Source organism: Carica papaya, chromosome 3 (genome assembly GCF_054855325.1).
Source record: "Carica papaya isolate Zhongbai chromosome 3, ASM5485532v1, whole genome shotgun sequence".
Taxonomy (NCBI): Eukaryota; Viridiplantae; Streptophyta; class Magnoliopsida; order Brassicales; family Caricaceae; genus Carica; species Carica papaya.
In genome coordinates, this window is record NC_142311.1 from 35,171,343 (window position 1) to 35,197,213 (window position 25,871).

At 33.7% G+C, this 25,871-nt stretch overlaps 2 protein-coding genes across 5 annotated transcripts; one reads left to right on the top strand and one right to left on the bottom strand.

Moving 5' to 3' along the window:
* Window positions 1-4,940: 4,940 nt before the first annotated feature.
* LOC110814746 (2-oxoglutarate (2OG) and Fe(II)-dependent oxygenase superfamily protein) lies at window positions 4,941-15,591 on the top strand. Of its 4 annotated transcripts, XM_088216849.1 has the most exons (17): window positions 4,942-5,206; window positions 5,321-5,398; window positions 5,995-6,078; window positions 8,898-9,071; window positions 9,249-9,317; window positions 9,426-9,552; window positions 10,825-10,897; window positions 11,017-11,133; window positions 11,799-11,918; window positions 12,078-12,096; window positions 12,443-12,535; window positions 12,631-12,957; window positions 13,428-13,543; window positions 13,646-13,739; window positions 13,868-13,893; window positions 14,545-14,617; window positions 15,298-15,591. In XM_088216849.1, exons 1-16 carry the CDS (start codon window positions 5,114-5,116, stop codon window positions 14,615-14,617), a joined length of 1,683 nt encoding a protein of 560 aa, XP_088072975.1. In that variant the 5' UTR covers window positions 4,942-5,113; the 3' UTR covers window positions 15,298-15,591. The 4 variants fall into 4 exon arrangements, with proteins under 4 accessions (XP_088072976.1, XP_088072975.1, XP_021897993.1 ...); XM_022042301.2 differs by lacking the exon at window positions 14,545-14,617 and having other exon boundaries at window positions 4,943-5,206; XM_022042302.2 differs by lacking the exons at window positions 13,868-13,893; window positions 14,545-14,617 and having other exon boundaries at window positions 4,943-5,206.
* A 5,536-nt stretch (window positions 15,592-21,127) lies between these two features.
* IDD12 (indeterminate(ID)-domain 12) lies at window positions 21,128-25,308 on the bottom strand. The gene is made up of 3 exons (XM_022042384.2): window positions 24,260-25,308; window positions 23,785-24,181; window positions 21,128-22,213 (listed from the first exon to the last, which is right to left on the bottom strand). The coding sequence occupies exons 1-3, from the start codon at window positions 24,399-24,401 to the stop codon at window positions 21,436-21,438; spliced, it is 1,317 nt and encodes a 438-aa protein (XP_021898076.1). The 5' UTR covers window positions 24,402-25,308; the 3' UTR covers window positions 21,128-21,435.
* Between the last annotated feature and the right edge of the window lie 563 nt (window positions 25,309-25,871).

Sequence of the window (25,871 nt, forward strand, 5' to 3'; positions counted from 1 at the left end):
CACCATCTCCCAGGATATCTAGTCAGGCTGACCCCATTACACAATTATCAATTTATACAATCTTCCATTCTTCTTTCCCTCAATCAGCATCGTCAATTCACATTTAAACAAGCAAATCGTAATTCATGCCAAACAGACAACATACAGTATCAGTTTTTCAGTCATTCAACCCATAATTAATAAAAACGTAGTATATGCACACAAATCTGTAAAATGAACACATCAAACCTCATTTTGCATTTAAAGCTGTAAACAGGCCAAATAACAGTAAATCACCAATCACACTAGACTCGGGCTCCATTAGCCACCTTAAGCAATTTCACACATTCGTTAATTCAAGAAATACCGTTTTATCATTTTGAACTTTAATACCGTGATAGGAAATAGGGTGAGGGGTCCTTACTCGTTTCGGGGTCCGAACACGGCTTCACAGTGCGCTTGCAGGCTGTCCCTAATTTTCCCTGAATTTTCCTTGGGGAACTGAAACGCACTACTGGTACCTGCACGTGTTCCAAAAAAAATCCCAAATTAGGCCCAGGGCCCCTTTCGGCCCAAATCGCAACTCCGGCACGGCGCCGCCGCTGGCGGCAGCGAGTCGCCTCGGGTTGGCTGTTTTCAGCCGAATTCAGCCACACTCGCATCGGTCCCTGTGAGAAAACAACCCTAGGGCCCTCGGGGGGCCAAAAAAATCACGGAAAAACGGAGCTTACCGGCGGCGGCGCTCTCGGGTGCGGCGGCTCTCCGGCGAGGTTCGTGTTTTGGTGATTCGGCTCCGGTCAACCTATAGAGAAAAGAATGGTGATCACGGTGATATAAAAATTGCATCAAACGGAGGCCGGGAAGGGCCTCATCGGAGGCAAAAATCGAGAAGGGACGCGGCGGCGCCGCTGGGCTTCGACCGTGTATTCCGGCCGTTTGGCCAGGATTTTGGCTCCGATTTGGCCACATGAGGAATCAGCGTGGAAAAACGAGTCGGGGGTACGAAATTTACCTCGATCGGCAGTCGGAAGTTCCTCCAGTGCGGCGGCGGGTGGCGGCGGCCGGCTTCTGGTTCGTCTTCTCCGGCGAGCGGCAGGCGGCTAGGGTTTGTGGTCTGGTGTGGGGGTTCTATTTATAACCCCTTGCCCTTTGATCTCAGCCGTCCATTTTGTTTTAATATGGGCCGTCCATTTTTTGATTAAATCTGGGCCGTCCGTGCGTTTAAATCTGGGCCGTCCGATCGCCCACTTGATCTGGGCCGTCCGATCGCGCCCACGCGGATCGCCAACGTGGCCCTTTTTGGAACGACGTGGTTTTGCCACGTGGCAGGTCCCGGTTGGCCGGGACTGCTGACGTGGTTTTTTTTTTTTTTCTCTTTCCTCCTCCTTTCCGGGCGCTACAGGGGACCCCCTATGGATCCCCATGGATACTAGTAGGCTGGTAAAAAAAGAAATTTATTGTATGATTATTGAAGTACATAAGTATAACATGTGTTCTATTACAAAGTCGATATGATTTTATTATGGTTATAATGTTATTATTTTCATATGTTATTTTCATGAATCTCACCGAGGTAAGTGGACAATAAATGTTTTTATGTTAACAAATGAGTTTGTTATAAATTATGCTCAATTTGTTGTTTTTATTTTCTACCGACCTTTACTCCTGTGGCAGTGAGATAGTGTGATATCTTTACTGGATTAGTGTAGCCCATTCCTTACTTAACTATTTCATATCAGGAAGACGGGGTTCCCGAGCCCGCTCCGCAAGAAGACGGCGAGTTATACGCCTAAAGACTTTATAGTTGTATTTATAGTTTTTATTTCGAGTATATCTTTTAATTAGCTTATTCTTTCATATTTTGAGTACGTTTTTTGTTATTGTGTAAGGGATGTTAATCAAAATTTTTTTACGCTTCCGCATTTAAGATTTTTAATACATACATTTTCATTTAAATTCTGAGACCGTTACAAAAAAATAATAATATGTAAATTTTTAAAATAATTTTTTACGCTTCAAATCCTAAAAGGCATTTTTATCGCAAATTTTATATTTTTGAAAGTGACATTGGTTTTTTTATACGTAATAACATGTGATTAAAAATTATTTTTATAAATAAATATTTTAATAGTATTTTTAAAATTCATAATATGAGTTTAAATAATTTCAAATAGTCGCTTAAATTTCTAAAAAATTATGCGGTGAATCAAATATTGTCAAATACTTTATAAAGCATAGTAGGTGAAGGGAATTTGACCTATTACCTAATTGAAGGTGAGAGCAAGCATAAGTAATTTCCATGTTTGTGAAAGAAACAAAGCAAAACAAAATTGGTCTTTCTTAAATTTCAATAAAATCCAAATTGATAAAAATAAAAAAGATCATCACAATTATTGGACACAAAATTTTAAATGAAATTATATTGTTAACAAAATTTAGTTTTGTTTTAAATGTTTAACGAGTAAAATTATGTATTTTTATTTTGTTATCATTATTTCAATTATAGGAACGTAGTCGTTACATTATGATCATTTTATTTTAAAATATTGTGATTGGTTTGAATAAAGCCGTATTTATTTTTTCAGTTTCGTTAATAAATCAATAATTTAAGTCAGTAACCGCTGTTGAATTAATTGTTTATTTGCTTTAACCAAAAAGTATCAAATTTCGCGTTATAAATTATGTTTCAACTTATAACATTTAACTATAATACAATAGTATTAACTATTAAACAGTTGTATATATGGTTTTATATTCTCAAGTGATGTTCAAACTCATAAATTTTAAGTATAGTATAATAATTTTAACTATTAAACAGTTATATTGATGATAACAAAAAATACTTTAATTGATTAAAAAATATGTTATATGTGTATATAAGAAAAATATGAAAAAATATGTAGAGTTTTTTTAATTAATTATTACTATACCGATCAAATCAAACTAATAATTTTTTTTTCTCGTCCAAATACATTGTAGTTCAATTGGAAAATTCTAACTTGATTAGCACAATTTTATAAACACATTAATAAGTTAAAATTTAAGTATTGCCAAATAAAATATTTAAATTATATCTCATCTGCTCATAATACGTAAATAAAATGATAAACTTAAATTTTTAATAATATTTAAATTTATAATTTTTTAATATAAAGTAAATACCATAATCACTATGATATTTATTAATGATAAATATATTATCTACTTAATAAGAAAAGTTTGATGTCTGTTAATATAGCATTATGGAAATAACATATTGGACGTATTAAATTGTTATAAGAGTATATTTGAATTAAAATTGACCTTAATATTACTATTAACATAAAAAATAAATAAAATTTATTCTAAAAGTTTAATTGAACCATTTACATTTTAATACTAATTACAATGTCTTCGTTTAAATTGTAACTACTGCTTAAATTAAAAAATAATTATTAGAAAAATACTATAATTATAATATTTAACAAAAAATAATTATATAGTCAAGTCTACAAACTAGATAGGAGAGGCCAACATATTTTTTTCTTTATTGAGTTTGGGTCTTGAGTTATTAGATTAAAAATGCTAGTTTACTAAATTACACAATTATCAAAATTTCACACAAACCTTTATATAATTAAATTATATACATTTCATTGATTAATAATATATATACATAAATTATAATATTTTTTTAATAAAAATACACCATTCGATCCGTATTTAATAATTTGACTCGCGTCTGATTAACTAGTTGATAAGACAATAATTTACTAAGATGATGATCAGTAGTTGATCCGAAATCATAAACTTAATCTAAAATATTAGTGCCAAAATGTAGTTAATAATCTAACATTATTATTATTATTTTTTTCTTATTAACATAGTTGGTTTGGTCATATATCATTAGGTCACTATCATGAATATTATCCATCTAAAACAAGGAAAATTCAATGCATAATATAATGAAACTTGCAACTATTGAACAACTTTCTTATTCTACACGTTTAAATTATAATATTTTAATACTATAAATTTGATTCAATATAATCATATATATTTATAAATATAAAAGTAAGTGAATTTAGGTTACAAAAATGTTATTATATATAATAAAAAATGTAGAAGTTGTGTAATAATCAAATTCAAATAAATTAAAATCTTCCCTTATGTTAGATTTTAAATAAAAAGATTATTTAATTATGTAAATAATTTAAGTCAATTTAATTTTAAATGAATTTAAATTTTTTAATAGAAATTTATATATTTAATAATTATATAATATACTAACACTATTAATAATATAATTAATTTTTTAATAAATTACATAAAAAATATATAATCAACTCCGATTAAAGCACTTTAAAGAATAATTAATTAAAATAAATTAATTTCGTCATGCAACATGTAATAAAAAAATAAAAAAGTTGAGACCCCAGAATTGGAAAGCGCGTAAAGGTGGTCCCCACCGTTGGATTTGGTTTTTAATTTGAACGTGAGACGGCGCGGGAGTTCCCCATTAGAAAGGAAACTAAATCAAATTTTTTTTTTTTTAAAAAATTGAATTTTAATTTTAATTTTTAATTTTTAATTTATTTCCGTTTTATTGACTTTTTGGAACGCATTTGATTGACTTTTTTCAAGCACTCTCCTTTACTTTTTTCTTTTGAAAAAAATTAATAAATAAAATAAAATCTTACTATAATTAATATATTAATTTTTTATTTTTTTTAATAAATAACTGATTTAAAAAACTAATAAAAAATAAATTAAATGATTAAAGATTTAATTTTTATTTTGTTATTTCATATTTTTTTAAGAAAATAAAATTTTATTTTTATATAATAATTAAGCCGTTTTTTTCTACACCACGAGATTTAGTGTTAATTATTTTCAAATTTCAAAATTAATTTATCCTTAAAAAATTACAGGCTGGAAATTGGGCCTTTAAGAATTTTGCATCTTAATCACGCTAAGGTGTTCTATTCCCAATCAGCCCATTAAACCTCATTATCTCTGAAAATCTGCCTGGTACCAACTGAAACGGAGCCGAGAGGAGTATATAAACCTTTAAATCCTCAATTACCTAAAATCCCCGCCCGATTTTTGTTTGGAGCTTGGTCATCCGACGACGGAAGAGTAAGACCTACTGAAAATGCAAGAGGAGTCTCTGCAAATCCGAAGATTTGAGGATCTTCCTTCTGCCTCCGATTTCGAGTCTCTCGTTGAGTCCAAAAACGTTCCGGCTGTAAATTTACTTTTCTTTATTTGTATATGTTTGGTTACAAGAGATAACTGAGCGGTTCTAAGAATTTTAAACGCATTTTTTTTCTTTCTATTTTCATGTTATTTGATTCTGAAGGTGTTTAGCGGATGTGTTAAAGATTGGGAAGCGTGTTCCAAGTGGAATCCTTCTAATGGCGGCCTCGACTATTTGGAGGTATTTCTTCTACCGCTTAATTGCCTCTGTTTACATTCTTTTCATTTCTCTTGGAAGTTTTTATTGTTCATTTCCAAAACACAAATCAGGAATCTGTGCTTTTTTACTTTGACAAATGATGCTGGTGTTCATTTGAACAAAAAAGAAAGAAAGCAAGTTTAACTCCATATAGTGTTTATGAAAAGAGGATTAATATCAGTATGCATGTTTGTTATATTGATAACTTACAGTTGAATATCTTGTGATTATAACTTACAGTACTTTTGTTGTGCGTATGATCTGGAGCTGAAAATACGTTGTAGCTTCTATTTTCAAAATTCTAATACATCAAAACAAAAACTATAAACTAGTTGAAAGACAAAATAATGTTTAAGAAATAGTGCTAAAAATGGAGATAAGTTTTAAAGGAATAATACAATATTTTCATTATAATTTTCTAGAAATATGATTTTTCTTTATAAACACACCTTCTTACTTGCAAACATGCTATCGCTGCCATACATGTTTTCAGTAGTTACTTTGCGTGTTTTTTATTTTAATAATTCCGGACATATATTTTGATTGAATAAAAGTTTATGTTTGTGTACATGTTTAAGGCACGCGTAGGAACATCCATTGTGGAGGTGATGCTATCAAGGTCTGCACCAGTCTTTTATGGTGATCTTAGAAGCCACGAAAGGGTAATTCTATTTTTCTACACATACTTTGATAGGATTTAATTCATGATAGAATTCTTTTTGTTAAATTTAATTAGGAAGTGGTTCAGTTTTATTAGTTTTCAATTTACTTATATTATGACAGAAGTCTGAAAGTTTGAAAATTAATTTCCAAATAAGTTTTAAGTGGATGTTGCAAATGTTAATAGCATGAAAGAAACAAGTAATCCATTCAATGTCAAGGTCTATAGGAGGTCTACTAATGGGAAAAAAGGAAGCATGATTAGTTTAATTACTAAGAAGGTGTTTGGCTTAGCTTATTTTATGGATTTGGTCAGGTTATTAGGATAGGGAAACCTCTAAGAGCTAATATAGCTGTATAACTTATAAGCTTTCCAATAGTATAAGCTGATATATATATATATATTTTTTTTATAAATAAGTTGTTCAGTTGTTTGATGGTTTTATCCAAATGTACTCCTATTGAGGGCGATGACTCTTTTTTTTTTTGAAATAATATGCATCATTCATTACAAAACACTAATGGGGTGCCAACCCATATACAAAGTTCTTTACAATTTAATCAGGATATCTACAAGATACCCATAATCTTCCATAGTTTGCAAAGAGGAATCTTTTATTTTGGAGGCTTAGCTCCAAAGGGCTTTTTACAGTCAAAACCTTTTATTTGCACTTGCCTAAGAAGATTGAAATTATCATGGAGTTGCCTCCAAAGCTGATCTGGAAGGTTAAGGTGCAGTCCAGAGTGGCCTTTTTTGCTGGCAGGCTCCTAAGGAGTGCATCGTAATCTCGGATGAGCTGATTAGGAGGGAAAGAATATTGGTAAACAATTGTTATCTGCGCAAGAGAGATGCGGAGTTATGTAACTATATCCTGTTGTGGTGTCTTCTTGCCTACAAGTAGTGGATCTTAGCCCATGGTCTATTAGATATCAATTGGGTGATGGCTCATTCTGTGAGAGATGAGATTTGGCCATAGGATGGGGCCGTTAGTGATAAGAGGTCCACGAGTCTTATTCCTTTCACTACGATTTTGAGTTATCTGGAAGGAAAGCAATATGAGAGGTTCTCAGAGGATTGAATCTAATTTTGATAAATTTAGAAATAGTTGGTTCCAGATTTTTAGTTTTTTTATTAAGGATCATCCCTCTTTATCCTTGTGAGAATCATGGAGACCTTATAAATATTTTACTTAACATGTAAATTTTGTACATGGGTTGGACTCCCTTGTACTTATGAATAGATGATATTTTTCTTTCAAGAAAAAGAAGTGTTTAACTAAAACGAGTTTATAAGCTATATTATAAGCTGTATTAGTTTATTTATGTGTTTGGTATAAGCTGTAAGCTTTCTTTTTCATCATTTATAAGCCGTTGAAGTATTGATTAAAATGAGTTTATAAGTTGTATTAGTTTTAATTATATGTTTGGTGAAACATAGAGTATGAACTGTCTATTTTGTCATGACAACGAAGGATAATTTCACTAATTTTTATTTGTTGAGCTGTAAATTTTTTTTTGTTTGAAATTATTTATTTATATTTTAATTGGTAAGCTAAATGTAAATATTTTTGTTTATTTTACTTATTATTTTTACTTTTTATTCATAATTTTTTTAGCATTTTTTTTTTTTTTAAAGAATAGAATTTTTAAAATTATTAACAGGTAAAATTTAGACTATGGGTTTGTTAATGACTCGACAACAGAACTTTTTTTGGAGAGTTTATAAGCATTATAAAAAACTTAGGAACAGACATTCCTTTCAAAACCACTGTTGGAAGTTATTTAAAAGAAAAAAACTGTTACAAGAGCTTATAAGCTGTCTGATTTATAAGCTATTAGATGCTTTCCAAACACATACAAGTTTTTAAAACACTGTTAGAAAACCAAGTTTTACTGAACACTGTTAGTTACTCTATGCTAATTGTCTTATGTTAGTTTGGCAGTTTGGTATTTGTGGTGCATATTATGGATATTTCTGGACATTTTTTATGTTTGAATTTGTCCTTTTGTGTTTGAAATTGTTAGTTTTATGTTGAGCTTGTATATGGGATCTGCCAGTCTCATGGAGGCAGTTATGATCCTTTGTACTGGGTATGGATTCCTATGTTGTAGGTCATGGGGGGGATCATAAGCATATGGTTAAAAGTAATTCTGAAATATATTAGACTTTTATTTTTTAGTTACTAGTAATGTATTAATAATTTAAGTAATATATATTCTTTGTTTTAGTTATAAAAATTTACAGAAAAAAATTAAGATATGGCAAACAGCCACAGGAATGTGCTGCATGCCCCATTTTCTGCTGGTGTGCAATACAGGCCCATTTAGTAAATTGGCAATGCTTTGCTGTAGCCTGTTGTGGGCTCCGTTCTTATAAACAAGCAGACCAGAGTGATACATAACATAACCATATAGGAGAATATTCACTAATTTCTGGGTAAACAATAATTTATGGCCTAGATTTGAAGTTAGATCCCTATTTCTAGAAATACTTATTTTCTCTCTACATCAAATTCTAGCAAAATTAATCTCATTTTCCCTCAACATCAAATCTTATAAAAATTGTTGTAGTATGGAAACTATCATCATTTTTTAAAAAAAGTTGGTTCATTTATTTATTTTTATCTTAACAAAACAATTTAGAATTTGTTAAAAATTGAAATCATCTCACAAAGTTACTTTCACCAAAATAATTCATTTGTTCCAAATTAAATCTTAGCCAAAATAAGTCCAATTGTACAATATTAGAATATTTCTAATATGGCAATTGATCAAATAGAATTCCTTGAACAGTACTGATTCACTTTCCCTACTTTCTTAGGTACCGTTACAATTTTCAGCATTTATCCAATTTTGCAAGCGACACATGGAGGAGGAAGATGATGGTGGTGGTGTCAAATTTGAACTAGAAGGACATCAGGTGACAGCATCTAACATGGACAAAACATGCTTGCTTCCTGGGGAGGCTGCTCCACAACAGATCTATTTAGCCCAGGTTGCAGATTATGCTTGACGTTTTCTCTTCTATTTTCCCTTAAGCATATGAGTTTTTCCTTCCAGTGCTGCTTAGGCAAAAGTATTTAGTGTCTTGGTGTACTCTTGGTATTTTATTCCATTTACTTTTAAAATGATCTTACAAAATTAAGATGAAATCTAAATATCTGCAAATCAGGTTCCGATGATGAACAGTGAGAATGAAGAGAAGCTTCAACTGGAACTTCTGAATGAAGACATTCAAACAGTTTGTACATTTCCTTTTACAATTTTTAGCTGTCTAGTACATAGCTCTCAATCATAGGACCCTTAACCTATTCTTGTAGTTTTAATGATTTTTTTTCCATTCATGCAGCCTAAGTTTTTGGAGGCAAAGAAACTGTCTTCTATTAACCTGTGGATGAACAGTGCTCAAGCTAGATCAAGCACTCACTACGATCCACACCATAATCTTCTATGTATAGTCACTGGCTGCAAACAAGGTGAGCTTATGCATCCTATCTTACCTTTTGTAATTTTTGAGTTATCTTTTCTAACTTCCACTCTGTAAGCTCTCAACTGATTTTGTGTTTACGTATCTTGGTGCTATTGGTTCTTCTAGCTAGTGTTTGCAGGATTTTTCCTTGAGAAAGTGCAAGGGTTTCATTTTTATTGCATGTTGAAGCTCTCATGTTTTATACCTAGCAGCATAATGAAATTAGAGCCTGGTTGGTTCACTTGGAGGGCATGTAATAATGTTGTAATGTAATGTTTGTTTTTATTGCCTGTTGAAGCTCATGTGTTTCATACACAGTGCATAATGAAATTACAGCCTGTTGGTTCGCTTAGTGGGCATATAATAATGTTGTAATAAAATGTTTATTACATTAGCCAACTCTATTAGTATCTTTGGTTTGCTGGATCAGAATCGTAGCTTGTAATAAGGCCATAATTGTGATTCATGCCTTAGGGTCATGAATCGAGATTATAACTTCCCTTGTAATACAACTTCTGGTTGCTTTCCATTTCTTTTCTCAAGAATTTTATATCATCACTCACCAGCAAAGAGAACCACGCACACAGCAGAACGACCTACTTATCCCTGAAGCTGGAGTGTTTTTCTAATGAGCTCTTGCTGTCAAAATAGGTAAAATTTACAGAAAAGCTTCGAAATTATAGTCTTCTTTTAGACTACCCTGTATCTAGATTGATAACTAGATCACTCAACCCGGGATTCTTAACATAGGGCAAACCTGATACTTCCTCAAAACTGCAAAAAATAAATTAAAGCTGTCACATCACGTGTAGAAACAGATGAATACTTGTGTGCAAACTCTGAAAGTAAGTCACACAAATGTCAAGTGACATAGCTGTACTCAATGTGTGCATCTACAACAAATCACTAATTTAATCCCTGTAAGTACTGTTCGGCGTGGTATGAAATTGAACTCCTTCAGTAATATCGTCTGATGCCTCAACCTGAATGGATTTGATGGATAAATCAGTATGTTTGGCGGGAATAAGAAATCAGGTGATGGGATTTTGCTTTGAGCATGACTCCTATTTGTCGAGGCCACTGAGCTAAGGTTCTGAAAATTGAAGCCAATTCACAGTTTGCTATTTTGAAATAGTCAAATGTGTCTATGAAACACACGATTGTTCTCCTCACTCACTACTTTTCAAATTTAGGTTTTAACTTGAAGATGTGTTGTTTTCTTATATAATAGATGTCAGAGCCATGTTTTTGTTTCTTTAATATTTTCAGCCATTTGCAGTTGTTTTATGGCCTCCTTCTGCAAGCCCCATGTTATACCCAATGCCTCTGCATGGAGAGGCCTCGAATCATAGGTATGAAACTTCTATATGATATTTTGTTCTTCTCCTTCTGGTTAAGAGTATTATAATATATCCTTTTTGTTGATTAAATACATGAAAGTGTCTAGAACATTATGTGTTTACTTTTGCAGTTCTGTTGCTCTAGAAAACCCTGATTTTTCAATTTACCCAAGGGCAGCACATTCCATGGAATGCTCGCAGAAGATTATTCTTCATGCAGGTGATGCACTTTTCATCCCTGAAGGCTGGTAAGATTAAGCTCTCTTGTTCATGCAAGGTTCTCCTTGAAGCTCGAGCTTTATTTTTTATGTAATATTTCTGTAAGCCTTACAGCATGATGTTTGTCTCTTTTGAAATCAGTATAGTTTTTCTTTTCCTGTAATCATTAAATGGAATGATTAATGAGATATCTCATCTATCTCTTAACTTGGTCTAAATTAAGTTGAAATGTAGAACATCTAGATGTCTCCTGTTGGCACATCTAGATGACATTGTCCATAAGATGGGAGGAAAAATACTTTAGGAAAATACTAATTTTGAGCTTGGGCTTCTCTTGGTGATTAGTGAATTGAAGGTGGAAACAGAACTCTGTGCTTCTTTTTACCAAAATTCTCAACATCTAGATGATATTGTCCATATGATGGGGAAAAAAAAAAATACTTGAGGAAAAAATGCTAATTTTGAGCATTTGTTTCTTTTGGTGACGAAATGAAGTAAAGGTGGATCCAGAACTCTGCCCTTTTTATGCCAAAATGTCATTTGCCTGCACTATCTGTTTGTTTCATACTAATTAGCTGGTGAAGAAATTTATTCAACATGAATATAAATTTTGTTCTCTTTTTTTAGAAAGTACAAAAAGGCAACCTTGTCACACATCATAAGGTGAGATGATAGTTGTTGTGAATTGATGCAGGTTTCATCAAGTAGATAGTGATGATATGACCATTGCAGTAAACTTTTGGTGGCAATCCTACATAACAACCAGCTTGTCAGATCACATGGATGCCTACTATTTGCGCAGAATATTAAGAAGGTGTTATAGTTCAATCTTTTTTCTTTGGAGAAAATTAGTCTTTCATTTTCCTCTTAGCTGCAGAAGTTTCCAATTTTGCCAGTTGCTATTATTATTTTGTAAGTTGACTTACATCCTTTTTCCATTTGTTTTGCTGGTAAATCAACCTTGAATGTTAAGATTGACAGATAAAGAAATGGTATGTATACCGCCTGGATTTGTTATTTTACTGCATATAATTTTGATCATTCTTGGTTGTCCAATACCCAGTAATGGTTGGTTTTTTCTAACAATTTAGATTGATCCTTGAGCAAAGCTCATCCCGAAATTAACAGATATCTTTATCAAGCATCACTTTTTTGACGAATATGTTACTACTTTGTCTTGTCTCTTTTGTTTGTCTTGATTCATAATTCATTCACTCCATCTCTCTCTCTCTCTCTCTCTCTCTCTCTCTCTTTCTCTCTTTCTCTCTCCCTATTCTCCCAGAGATGAAAGATTCTATTTCAACTTATTAAGTTACATGTTAATTTTAATTAGGATAGAACTTGGTACTGCCCAAGGCTGGTTCTGCTGTTGTGAAAAGTCTAAAGGGGCATAAACATGAGCTACCCCAGAACGGAGAAGCAGGTCACATGGTAGCCTTCTGCTTTTATCTGTTAAAGAATTAGATTGCTTATCTTTATGCTAGAATCTAAAGTTTGCTGAGTTCACTTACTTTCTATATTATCAGACTATTGAGCATGATTTGAACCAGGCAAGTGGTAGAAAGCAGTTGAAAAAGAAAGAACCACAGCAGAGGATTCTGTTGCATGAACTGGAACCTGGTGCCCTTCAGGCCCTTCATGAACTTGTTTCTTTAGTCCATGAATGTGTTAATGTTGTTGATCCAAGTCAGCCTGTGCAGTGCTCTTCAGCAAAAAGTTCTTCACTTGGTAGAAACAGTGATAACAATCGGATCTCAAGAACTAAAATGTTTCAGTTGGAGGATGACCCAGTTGCCCAAATTCTTTGGAAAATTGATCCGTGTACACTTCAAAAGATCCTTCTTACATTAGCGGTGAGTTTCTATCCAATTGTATATCTTACTAGCTTATTCATTAGATTTATTTGAAACTGGGGTAGTTTCTTTTTCCTTTTTTTCTTTTTTCCAGTTTATGATTAATTATAATTCCAATTGTGATACTAGTTATGGTGATCAAAAGACTCTTGCTCTACTCTTAATTAGGCCTTTTATTTTAAATTTTTTCTTGATCTGCATTTATGGCATGTATCCACTGCATCTTCCTGCTTTAGTTTGATGTTCATCATGGTCAGGTAAGTACCTGCTGAAGCAGAAAGTGGACGCTTTAACCTGTGGATATGTTCATGGTATTTGATTACTTGAATGAACCGCCAATTGGATTGGGGATCTGAAGATAGATCCCTTTAATTGTTTTGAGGCGGCTCCTTATACCCGTTGTTGGTAAATTATGTTTTTTTCCTTTATAAGGAGCATTCCCTATATTTATGTACACATCTCTTTTTCAGCACAATTTCCCCAGAACGCTAGAGGCTTTAATACTCCACATGCTCTCCCCAGTGGGGGCCGAAGTTCTTACTCAGAAGTTTGATGGGATTGATCAACAGACGAGTGAAGAAGATCGGTATAGGCTTCTCTTGCAGTGACTTTTGAATTGTTCTTTATCACAGAAGATTACATACTGATTTCTTTTAAACTTCATTTTATTAATCGTTTATCTTTTCAGGAACAACTTTTATCAGGCCTTTTATGGTGCATTTGATGACCAATTTGCTGCTATGGATGCGATTCTAACTGGGAAAGAATCATTTGCACATCAGGTAGTGCTATGATCTTGAATAACATTGTATGGAGCTTGCTATGTGTCATATTGTCTTGTTACCGAGATATATTATTATTTAAAGAATTATATATTTCTATTAAAATGTTTTCTGTGTGTCTACCTTAGGTGGCTTGGGAGCATGAACTTTTTATGTAAGCATCCTGCAATTCTTTCTTTTTTTCCTAAATCTTTTTCTCCCTTTCCCCACTTGAATAGGAGGGCTGAGGGAAAGGGTTATTGAAAAGAGAATATTGTGTGAATTTGATTTAATAGTGTTTCAAGGAAAATGTAGCATGTCAATCGTTTTTTAAAGATTAACTCTAGGTTTGAAATAAATGAAGAATTTTTGTAGAATCCATTTGTGAAAATTCAAATATAGTTTAATTAGGAAAAAGTTCAAATTCCATACAAAATGATAAAAATTGACCCATTGAGAATTTGAAGGAGAATTGGGATGATACATTCTAATTTCTTTCATTTTTTATGGAACTTGGAGTGCATTGTTCCAGTACCAATTGGATTTTCTTATAAAGTCATTTTTATCTTCTTCAAATAGAATTTGCTTATGAAGATCGCACATGGTCATATTTCATCTAGTAGCCAGCACAGAAAACAATCAAAGAGTTGGACTACATGTATTTTCAAATAACATGGTCTTCAGTCTTTCTTGAGTATGCTGTTTTCCTGGCCTTTCTTTCTTTCAAAGTCCAATGGTTGTAATCCACAAGCTTTCATTTGATGGGGGGGTTGTGATAATTTAGTTTGCTTATGAAGGTTGCACATGGTCATATTTCATCTCGTAGGCCAGGCGCAGAAAACAATCAAAGAGTTGCACTATGCGTATTTGCAAATAACATGGTCTTCAGTCTTTCTTGAGTACGCTGTTTTCCCAGCCTTTCTTTCTCTTTTTTGGTGGACAATTAATCCCAAAAATGATGCATTCTCTCTCTCTCTCTCTATATATATATATATGCATGTCTAATAATACTCTTTACATAAAAAGAAAACTTCAAATCATAAATTGCCAGGGTTCATCATTCATTCATTTTATAGGCGGACAGCATCAACTTCTTTCTGGTAAAACTTAATCTGGTTGGCTTTTTACCTTGTCATCCCTCGTCTTAGATGTTTTTTCCGGGCATAATCCTAACACCTGTAGATTTATTTTTTCTTTTAACAAAAAACATATACCCAACAAGTTAAATTTGTGATATAGTTTCTTGATCCAAAAGTTACCATAAAAAGAGAAATGTCAGTATTGTTATGTGATCATCATTATGACTGCCAACCCACCTCTTCAATGAGTATATATGCATTTTATGTATCTGGATACGTCAATGTTGATTTTGTCAGTTCAATCTTCCAAGGTAGACGATCAATGAATTAACGTATATTCTGTTTTCAGAAAATTGGGATAATTTGGATTATCCAGATTGCCTAAGGCCAAAGGATGGTTTTAGTTTTGGGGAACAATTATGTTGTACATTATATTGTACATTATACCATGCACGCCAAACTCAAGGATTGTCGTACATATGCATTGTTTCCTGGTGCAGGCATTCAAGAACGTGTTGGAAAAATATTTGGGAGTCAATTCAGATATGCTAAAACCATCAGCTGTATGAAACATGGTTAGCACTATTTTAAAGAAATTTGGCCCCACCAGCAATCTCAAGATAGTGGTAAATGAAGGCATATTCATGGAAGAGGCTTTCTGTCGCAATCAGTACTTTGACATTGTGAGTAATCCATGAGTTTATGGAATATGAATAATTGCAGACTGTGAATCTTTGAGCTGTGTAATATAATCAATGTTATTTTAATTTAAAAATGCATGATAATTAAATCCATTTGGAATTCTGTCTTTCATTTGGTCAAAAACTCCATGATTAAATTAGATTGCAAAGAGAACAAGACCCTTATATTTTGAATCCAGATTACCTAATGAATAAATCAGATGAAGGAACCAATTGTCCTGGTGTTGCAATATTTTAGTTGCCTGGAGTTGTTTGACATGAACAAAATTGGTAGATTGAAGTCTCAAAAGACTACACAATGGGATTGTTCCTGTTCTGGAGTTTCTTCTTCTTAGAGAAAATTGGTAATTGCGAGAGTAGAGCAATCCAAGTTATTGTAATTGCTGCTGATCTTTTTTGGTTATGGAACTCATCATTTCCCTCTCCACTAGTAAAATTTCCTTTGAAGTTGACATCTGATTCCAATTAATGAAAAATGGGCTTTATAGCCTTAAGCAGTGGAAGAGAACATGCATGCATATGGTATTATGTTTAAATAAGATCAGAAGTGTGATGCCCAAGAGATTTGTGGGAAAGTGGGGGTGTTTGTTGCATGGGAATTTGCAGTAGAAGAAAAAAAGAAAGAGAGAGAAAAGCATAGAAAAGGGTTTTGGTAATTATGAAGAATGGAAGGAAGAAAGGAAGGGGGGGGGGGGGAGGGTTTATAGAGATGAGATTCCCTGATGAAAGATGACATATGCAAGTAGTAATGTTGAGAGAGGAAAAGGGAGGAGAGAGAGGGGAATAGAAGAGAAGCTTTTAGTTTGTCTGGTTGTGGGTGCAGGAAGGGTAGGGAGATAAAAAGAGGGTGTCTTTTGTAGTAGGCAAATAGCATGTATATGAGGGTATTTGTACCTTCACCCTGCAACTTCTACTTTCTAAAAGCTTGGATATACCATAGCCACCAAACTCCTTTCGTTGATCCCTAGGTCTCCTTTATTTTGTGAATATACATAGTTATACAACTCTTTTTTTTTTGGGCTAATTGAAATTTGCAACTTCTGATAAATTTCTACCTCACAAAACTGTCTCAAATGCATGCACTACAGCCCCATTTATTGGCTCCACTTAAGTTAACATATAAAATTATTAATTAATGTGTAAAAATAATCTATTATTTTCAATTTTAAACAAAACAAAATTTTAGTAAGGTATTCAAACTAAAATTTGAAATGAAAATAAAACTTATATGTGTTCGCCAAAAATGATTAGGAAAAAGGAAAGCAGATTAGAAACCTCCAAGAAAAGCAAAATAGGAGGGAGTTGCCTTCAGAACTCTTACTTTGTAAACTAAACACAAACACTATGAGGGAAAGAAGAAAAAGATCACGAGGATCATAGAGCAAGTGCCCAGAAAGAAAAGATGGAGTGACACCCTATAACCGAGCCAACAGGTTAAGTTCTTTGCTTATAGCCATTCTTGCTACGGCACCCATAATAGAGTTTTGTTTCTCTGTTAGTGTAGTTGAAGTGACTGATTTTAGTCTCTCAAGCCCATTAGGAATTGAAATCAAAATGTGGTTAAGCCTCGAGGACCAACGAGATGACTACTTCGGACTGCTCTCGATTATGACTACTTCCATAAAGTTGAACAAACTATGAGTTGTTATGATAAAGATTTCCTCATGATGGTTTTAGGATTGCGAGTGCTACGGTGGCATGTATATATCTTTGCTAACACCATAGTCAGCTCATTAATGGTGCGGCTGCTGAAATTTGATTAACGGGGCCATGCTAATTGCTATAGTTGTAAATCACTACAATGTTGTTCGAGGTGCTAGGGGGACACCTTTTCTTGTATTACGTTAGGCTAGGGAAGGAGGTAAGTATTAGCCATGTTTTCTGTTCTATTCATATTTTACTTTCTCTATTTTTCTGTTATTCCCTTGTCGGTGTTATAGTTTGTGCTATGTTTGCTGTCCGGACTATACTTTTTGGAATTTTGTTTTTTTTTTTCTTTTGATTGTCTTCGTTAGCTGTATTATGTTGTCAAATGATCAGCAAAACTTTTTCAAAATAGAATTACCAAGCTACCATAACGAGTACTAAGTCGCATATTTCCCCTATGGAATCTTGTTTCCAAACTAGCATGTAAGTGATTGTAAAAAGAGTTAAGCCACTACACCTTTCCCAGTCAAAACCCTTCTTTTGAGGTTGATGGCTGAAAGATAGACCCAATTGGACACAATCCTTTATTATTTTGTCTTGATACGCCACCAACCAGAAAAAAATCTTGAGAAAAATCCTTCAGAAGCAAGTCTCTCGGCCATACATCCTTCCAAAACTGTATCTTAATCTCATCACCTATAGTTAATGAGAATCTTGATAGAGGGTCAAAATCACCTCATAGGCAAGAGATATTGTCTCAACGATCTCACACCAACAGGTTGAGAAAATTCGTTACTAGGAGGACAAATGCAGAGAGGTAGTGACAAGTCTCTGGCATCACTCTCTTCTGCACTGAGCCTTCCTTTGTCATATATATCTCCAGAACCACTTGAACAAATAAGGACCTATTCATATAATGTAGATTGCCAAATCCCAACCCTTCTTCCCCCCAGCAATGCCCGTAGAAATGATAGTCCCGTTTATTAGTCGAATTTTTCTTTAGTTGGCCGAATTGCCCCAAAAAAAAAAAAAAAAATTTCTGAAGATTGCCCTCTGAGTTGTTTGTGACTCTCACTGGCATTTTCACGAGAGATATGAGAAAGGTCGGTGAAATGTAAAACACCTCTATAGTTATACCGATCGAGTATAATTTAGTAATAATTGTACAGAGTATACAAGTTATTGTAATTATCTAATTCAATTCGAATGCTAATGCAAAAGATTAAGCTGCCAACCAAAGAGTAATAGTGTGGAATTCTTTTTTTTTTTTTTTTTTTGTGGGTCATGCACAGAAATTTATAAAGGAGTCACCGAGGAAAAAAGAAGACCAGAAATTGGAATTCAAAGTTGTCTTGAGCATACTCTTTTTAGTAGCCGTTGACATTTTACTTCTCTTTTCCCTCCTTGTCTACGTTCTTCTCTTCTTTAATCTCCTTTTGGTTTAGTACCACTGAAGCCCCGGACCACCACCACACTCTGCACAAATACACATATAAACCATCAACTTACCAAACCTTTTTACTCACGCTTACACCAGATTTTTACTGCACTACTCCCTACCCATCTTTACAAAAGGCTACGTTTTCTTATGTATGTATATATTACCCGATTTTATGTATAGTTAATTAGTACTTTGTTTCTTAGAATCCCAAAAGAAAAGTTAGTGGAAAAGTAGTTCTTGGGAATTGTTTGTAATGCCTCACCATTGTAGAAAGTGAGTTCGTTGCATTTTACAAGCTAGCAAATAGAGGAAATATTACAAAGCTCATCTATATACAGTAACCATACTGATGTTATATACCTTTCTTTTCTTCTGTATATGTGGATAATATATGTAATTATTGATTTCCTGTTCCAGGCGTAGTCGTCTACGTACGTGCATATATAATAAATGAAAATACCTGCAATGGATAATGACCTAGCAACAATCCACGAGGAAATTTCCTCCCACTTCAGTTATTTATTTCCAAGAAAAGTATATATATATATATATATATATTAGCAGGATGTTCGGTAATTTCATTATTTTTTACATTGTCGCTTACTCTGTGTATATCTTTTTTAAGAATTTGACTGTATTGTTCTTGAAATGTGTATTTATATAATTGTTGGTGGAGTTAGTCTTGCCCCTCTTCAGAATTCAATCTAATTCCGAGTGTATAGGGATTATGCAGTACGAATGAACTTGATGTGAAGGCATTGACGATATATACATATACATATACATATACATATATATATATATATATGGAGTTCAAATCTCACAGAACGAGAATGCAAGGGGGCCCCATAGTCGATTTCTTTTAGCAAGTGTTTTTGTTTACTATTACTTTTGTGTGTGTGGGAGGGGGAGGGAGGGGTACTTAATGCAAAAGTGAAGGGTATAATTGTAAATTTGGTGCATGCAAGCAAGACAATATTGCATGATACGAGAAGGGTCATGATGAAAAGAGATATGGTTCACATGCACCGCTGATCGTGGATTCAAAAATTTTCCACTTCCCACACAATACACATTTTGAAAACACTAGTATTTATTAAACCCAATAATTGGGCTGGTAAATATATTATATATATATATATATTATGATTATGTAAGTTATGACTATTGAGTAGGATCAGTACTTCTCCCTGAGGTGGTGGGCCTTTAATTTTATACATACATATATATATATTCATCTTGTCCAATAATTACATTATTGTACCATTATCTTAATTTCACAGACTTAAATTCATAAAAAAAAACCCAATAATTATAGGTTTGTAAAAAACAAATTGTAAGTTATTTCGAGGCGGTGGGTTCTTTTTTTTTTCCCTGTACGAAAAGAATTAAAAAATTAAAAAATCGTCATGCATATATGTAATTAGAAGACACTCATGATATCGTTTGTGAGAAACTGTTGGAGATCGTAATGAAAATTCATCAGTAGAGAGAAGTTGGTATTTGCGAACTAATCAGCAATAGTTTTATAATTTTTTTTTGGTCATACATGTATCCATCTTGTACAATAACTACATTGTTGTATCATTAATTTCAATTTATTATCTTAATTTCACGACTTACATTCATTGAAAAAAAACCCAATAATTATATGTATATAATAAGGGTGTTGAAGATGAGTTTTAAATATATATATATATATATATTTGCTTTCTTCTTAAGACTTATATTTCTATACAAATGTGAATTCTGAGTTGCAAGTCATACGTTGTGTATGTCACTGTTAGAATATTTATTGCGCTGACCCAAATGAAAAAAGAGAGAGAAGAAGATGATAATAGCATGTAAGTATACTCCAACCTACCTAAGGGACTACTATATATAACACGAGGGCGACGAAACTCTAATTCTGTCTGTTTTGCCAACTTATACACTTTGTTTTACCAAATTTTTACTCGATATATTCTTGTCTCTCCATACTCAAATCATGGCGTCGCTGCGTATATATGGTGTATGCATGTACGTATACATATACAGATAGACAACTACGGAGACCATTTGTTTTTACTTATAGATTACAGACGTATATATGTATATAATAATTAATTAGGTACCCGTGTGTGTTGGTTTAGCTTAAAATTATCAGACAGAACAAAAAAAAAAAGTTGTTTAAAAAGATGAAAATGGAAAGGGAGAGGTGCTTCGTGATGGATGAGGATGGGATAAATAATCCCAAGTTTTATAGCTGTTGTGACAAAGATAGATCAATATGAGTCATGATCAACACACACACACATATATATATATACATATATGTACGCACACAGATAAACATAGATTACTATGTGTACTATTATGCAAGAAAAATAAAAAAGCAAGAGAGCCACCTATCTTCCTATTCTGCATGTGAAGTTTCTCTGCCAGCTCAAGTACACATACATACATACATACATATATATATATACACATATATGTCAACTGTAACTCATTATATATATATATATATATGTGTGTGTGTGTGGAGAAAGAGGAGAAATTAAATGACCAAAATAGCCTTTGATATATGAGTACAGTAAAAACTGAGTTGCAAGAAAAGGACATGACCAAAAAAAAAAAAAAGGCGAAGCAGAGACTGCGCAGAGGAGATGATGAGTAGTACAGTGAAAAAACTGAAGGGGCAAGCATCTTTATGAAATTCTAAATTCACCCCCGAAAAGTAGAAAAATTACATACATGGAGGTTCTGAATTCTTCCCATATTAGAATTTGGCCTCGGCGAGAGTACAATATTTGCATTTAGGGACGGAAGGGTAGTTCGGTCATTTCGCATCGCACAACAGTGTTCTCCGATTAGCAGTGTTCCCAGGCCTGGGAAGAAGCAGCAGCAGCAGGCTCGGCGAACCCCAAACCTTGAGGCCTCAAAAACGACGACGTTGACTGGTCTCTGTGGTACGCTGGCAGTGGGAACTGATGTGCGCCTCCTGCGTACGTTAACAGTTCCCTCGCACTTATGCTAACGTTAACATTCCCGCTATTTCCCTTAATCTCATGCTGGGGACCTCGAAGTCCAAGGAAGTCCCTTGTCAGACGGTCAGATTTATGCCACGTGGCTAGATTCCCGGAACTAAACCCGCTCAGCTGGTACTCCGGCGATATATCACTCAGCGAGTCGACGTGGCCAAACTCCGCGACTCCGCTCATCCTGCTGTTTAGTTGTCCATGCTGCGGCTGAGTCAACACGTGATGACTCGATGGCTGGTGTGTTGTAGCAGTAGCACCGACTGTGGCAGCTTTTTGGAGGAGAGCAGTGGCAGAGAGGGCGGCGGAGGAGGTGGGTTGGAGGAGAGGGAAGGGTGAGGAAATGAGAGGGGCTGGGTTGGTGGTGGGTTGGAAGAAAGGTAGTGAAGGTGGAGGTGGGATGTGAAAGGGGAGGGATTCAAGCTTGACGGGATTAGGATTAGGGTTTTGAGGTGGATCCCAGGGGGAGAGGGAGATGTGAGATGGGTAAGTGAAGAGAGCGGAAGAAGAGTTAGGGTTGGTGGTGGTAGTGGTGGGATTTGCAGAAAGTCTTGCACTTTCTTCAGCTAATGCATCGCAGAATGCCCTGTGAGTTATGAAACTATCCTTCCTGTATAATATAATTAATAATATGATTAATTACTATATGGTTTTTGAATTACTCATGCTTGGTAATCAAGTGAAATAATATTCATATATATATATATATATATGCATGTAAATGTCTAAACAAATAATAGATAAAAAGAATTTACAAAATAAAAATGGAGGTATTTGATGCATTCAAATATGAAATTACTATTTTATTAAAAAAAAAAGATTAAGAGAATGAAGATTATGTTACATTAAGCTCACAGTTGTCTTAATTTGCTGGTCAAAAAGTAAAGAGAGAGAAAGAGATACATATATATATATATATATAATGCAATATAAATGCATGCAGAAAGAAAGGAAGATGAATGGAGAGTTCAAATTTCAAGAAATCATAAAAATTAGGAAGAGAGAGAAGAAGGAATTGAAGAGCTGAGGGCCATGCAAGTACACAAAGATATGAAATTGAAAGACCACCAACATATATATCTTATAAGCATGAAAAGGAAACTATATATATATATATATATATGTATATATGTATCGGCATATCAGATATCTTTGCAGATTTTATCAGCATCATGCACCCATCATCATCATCATGAATCTCTCTCAGAGTTTCAGTGTTCTGAAACTTAATAATGGCACATGCCTTCAGAACACAAATTTAAAAAGACAAAGAGAAGGAAAAAAATATTTTACTCATTTTCTCAACCACGAAATTGAACTTAAGCCTTTCTTTTACTTTTTCTTGGACAAGAGCAGATATCCATCATGGTTTTTGACACTACATATTATATGCATACATGTGTGTGTGTGTATATACACACACACGCACACACACACACACTCCATTACAAGGAACATAAAAAGCGGATCAAAACAAAACACAGCCCAACAAATTTTGTAATTTTGAAAAAAAGGAACAAACTTGTAAGTTTTCATTCATGGAGAAGTGCAGGTTAAATGTGAAAATCTACTGAGGTTTATTTATACATACATATATTATATATATATATCTTAATTGAGTAACTGATAAAATACAGCTGGGTTTTGAACGAGAGACAGACAATACCATATACAAACAAAAGGTCACGTTGATTGTCCCTTGTCTCTCTCTTTTTTATCTTCCTTAATTTGTTTCTTTCTTTTGCTAACTCAGCATCATCTTTCACAGAGATATAAGTTTCAGTTTCACTTGCATTGTCACCAGTAACAGACACTTATTAATGGTGTCCGTTTCATGAAAACCTGCCAAACATTTAACCTCCCCATATATATATATATATGTATGTAGACATGTTTTGTATATATGTGTGTGTGTGTGTGTGTGTGTGTGTGTGTGTATAAGACAAGAAATTTAACGCTCTTTGAACAGAAACCAGACGGGCATTTAGAGTTGGAAGTGTTGAATATCGTTTTAAGGAATACGAGAATTGTAATGAGGAAATAGAGAAAATAATTGGGGTGGTTGAGAGGCAAACAAAAAAGATTAATTGAAAAGAGACCAAAAAGAAGATAAACATAAACAGTACTACTAAGAAAAGGAGAAAGTGGAAAATGTATATATGTATATGTATATGTATATACCTGGAGAAAAGGGTTCCACAGTCACATCTATATTCTCTAGTTCCGCAGGTTTTAGAATGAGCTTTCCAATCTGATTGAACTGCATAAATCTTTGAGCATTTTTCACATTTCCACTTCTTCTCCCCATGTTTTCTGCAATAATGTTTCTTGATACCTGTAAGATCACCAAGAGCCCTAGATGGATGATGGTGTACACAAGTAGGTTCTGGGCAGACATAGGCTCTCTTCTTAATCTCTTTACTGTTTCTCTGCTTGAGCTTCCATGGAAGGTTATGACCTCTCCTGTGAAGCTGAAGATTCTGATCTCTCTGAAATCCTTTGTTGCAGATCTCACACACGAATCTATTAGTAGCCAATAGGGTCTTTGGGGATAAAGCTATCACTTCTGCATCTGGGTCTAGAAATTAATAGTTTTGACTCAAAATTTAATCAAACCAAGTTGATTAAAGGAGAGAAAATCGAAGAGAATTTGTACCTGGGTTACCCGGAAGGCTTCTCTTCTTCTTGATCTTCTGAGCACAGATGGTGGAAACCACTGGGTTTGGGTTTAAGTTTAACCCAACACTAGTACCTTCCTCAGAGAGAGAAGTTGAATTGGACATAAGTGCAGGGAACATGTCTGTGAAGAAGAAAACTCCAAGCAAGAAAAACCAAGAAAAGGAAAGAAAGAAAAACACCCTACTGTTGTTATGTGATGATATAATATCTCAGTTTGTTTGATGTGTTATGTATTGTAGCTAGAATACTTTTAACGCTAGCTTGAGAGAATCCCAACTCTGGTCTAAACAGAGGTTTATGGAGCAACAGGTGGCAGTGACATATAGATACAGAAAGGCATCATTCATTGGGTATGAAAAGCAAAATCTCGTGAAGAGATGATGATGATGATGATGGGTTATTCTCCAAGTCGCTATCTACCCATGGATTGCTTGTCTGAGCAATCCTGCAATATAATTCAGATCATACACACACACACACACACACACACACATATATATATATATTATCTCTTTCTCTTTCTCTTGAAAATTAACCGATCAAGAGATATAGCAGTGGAGACTCAAGGGTAATAATAAGGCCATGCAAAAGAGGGAAAAGAAAAGAAGAGATACAATAAGATGGTTTTCCTCTAAATTAACCTCTTCACTAACAAATAATCTTCTGCTTTTCTGGGTATATCTATTTATGGGTATATAAAGATGCAGCATGGGGAGGAAAATTGAAGGGGAGATTTCAGTATTCGATAAGAGTGGACAGGAGAGTGATGATTACTGTGACAGACAAAGCTAAGATGGGAGCAAAATTCATAATTAGTAAAAAAGAAATTAAAAGAACAGAAATAATCCAGGGTGAAGAAAAGGCTAAGACACCCAAAAAAGAGATATCAACTCTGCAAATGAAAATGGTAGAAAGAGAAAGAGACAGAGAGAGAGGACTGCAAATACAAGCAAAGACTAGGAAGAATCACAATACCCACTTGATTGATTCAGCAAAATTCTTCTCTCTCTCTCTCTCTCTCTCTCTCTCTCTCTCTCTCTTATTATGATTATTCTAATAATTTTTCTTTTGGAGAATGACGTTGGCACTTTCTGTCTTTTCCTTTGTTGCTGTTATAAAACACCCAAACCCTAAAAAGGGAGCTTCATTTGAATTAGATGAGAGTAAAAAAAAAGGTAGCTTAAAAAAACTTTTATCACCCAAACAGACCTTTCTTTCTCATCTAATTCATTGATAAACACACAAATTTCATTACCCCCACCACTCCATTTATCATTTCATATACCTGTCGACTAGTTCTGTTTATATTTATATATGTTTGCGTATGAATTAATTAGTCTGTTAGTACATATCATATTCTTTAATTGAACCACCGTTACGTTATTTTTTTTCTAAAAGAGATTATACATTCGAATAAAACTGTATTTCCGTATCATTTAGAGATTGTGATTTGTACATAATTATAATGTAAATATTATTTACTAAAAAAATTCAGCAAAGAACAATTATTGATTACTTTTTGCTTCAATAAAGTCAAATTATTGTTTATGAAGTTATTATTCATTGATTATGAACAATGACAAAAACTT

What these genes read in the sequence shown, in the direction of transcription:
- LOC110814746 (XM_088216849.1), top strand. Translation starts at nt 5,114, where the DNA reads ATGCAAGAGGAGTCTCTGCAAATCCGAAGATTTGAGGATCTTCCTTCT. An exon ending in AACAGATCTATTTAGCCCAG is followed by an intron (nt 9,072 to 9,248) that starts GTTGCAGATTAT and finishes TCTGCAAATCAG; the next exon opens with GTTCCGATGATGAACAGTGA. An exon ending in CTTTTCATCCCTGAAGGCTG is followed by an intron (nt 11,134 to 11,798) that starts GTAAGATTAAGC and finishes GAATTGATGCAG; the next exon opens with GTTTCATCAAGTAGATAGTG.
- IDD12 (XM_022042384.2), bottom strand. Translation starts at nt 24,401, where the DNA reads ATGTTCCCTGCACTTATGTCCAATTCAACTTCTCTCTCTGAGGAAGGT. An exon ending in AAGCCTTCCGGGTAACCCAG is followed by an intron (nt 24,182 to 24,259) that starts GTACAAATTCTC and finishes ATTAATTTCTAG; the next exon opens with ACCCAGATGCAGAAGTGATA. An exon ending in TGTGGAACCCTTTTCTCCAG is followed by an intron (nt 22,214 to 23,784) that starts GTATATACATAT and finishes TATATTATACAG; the next exon opens with GAAGGATAGTTTCATAACTC.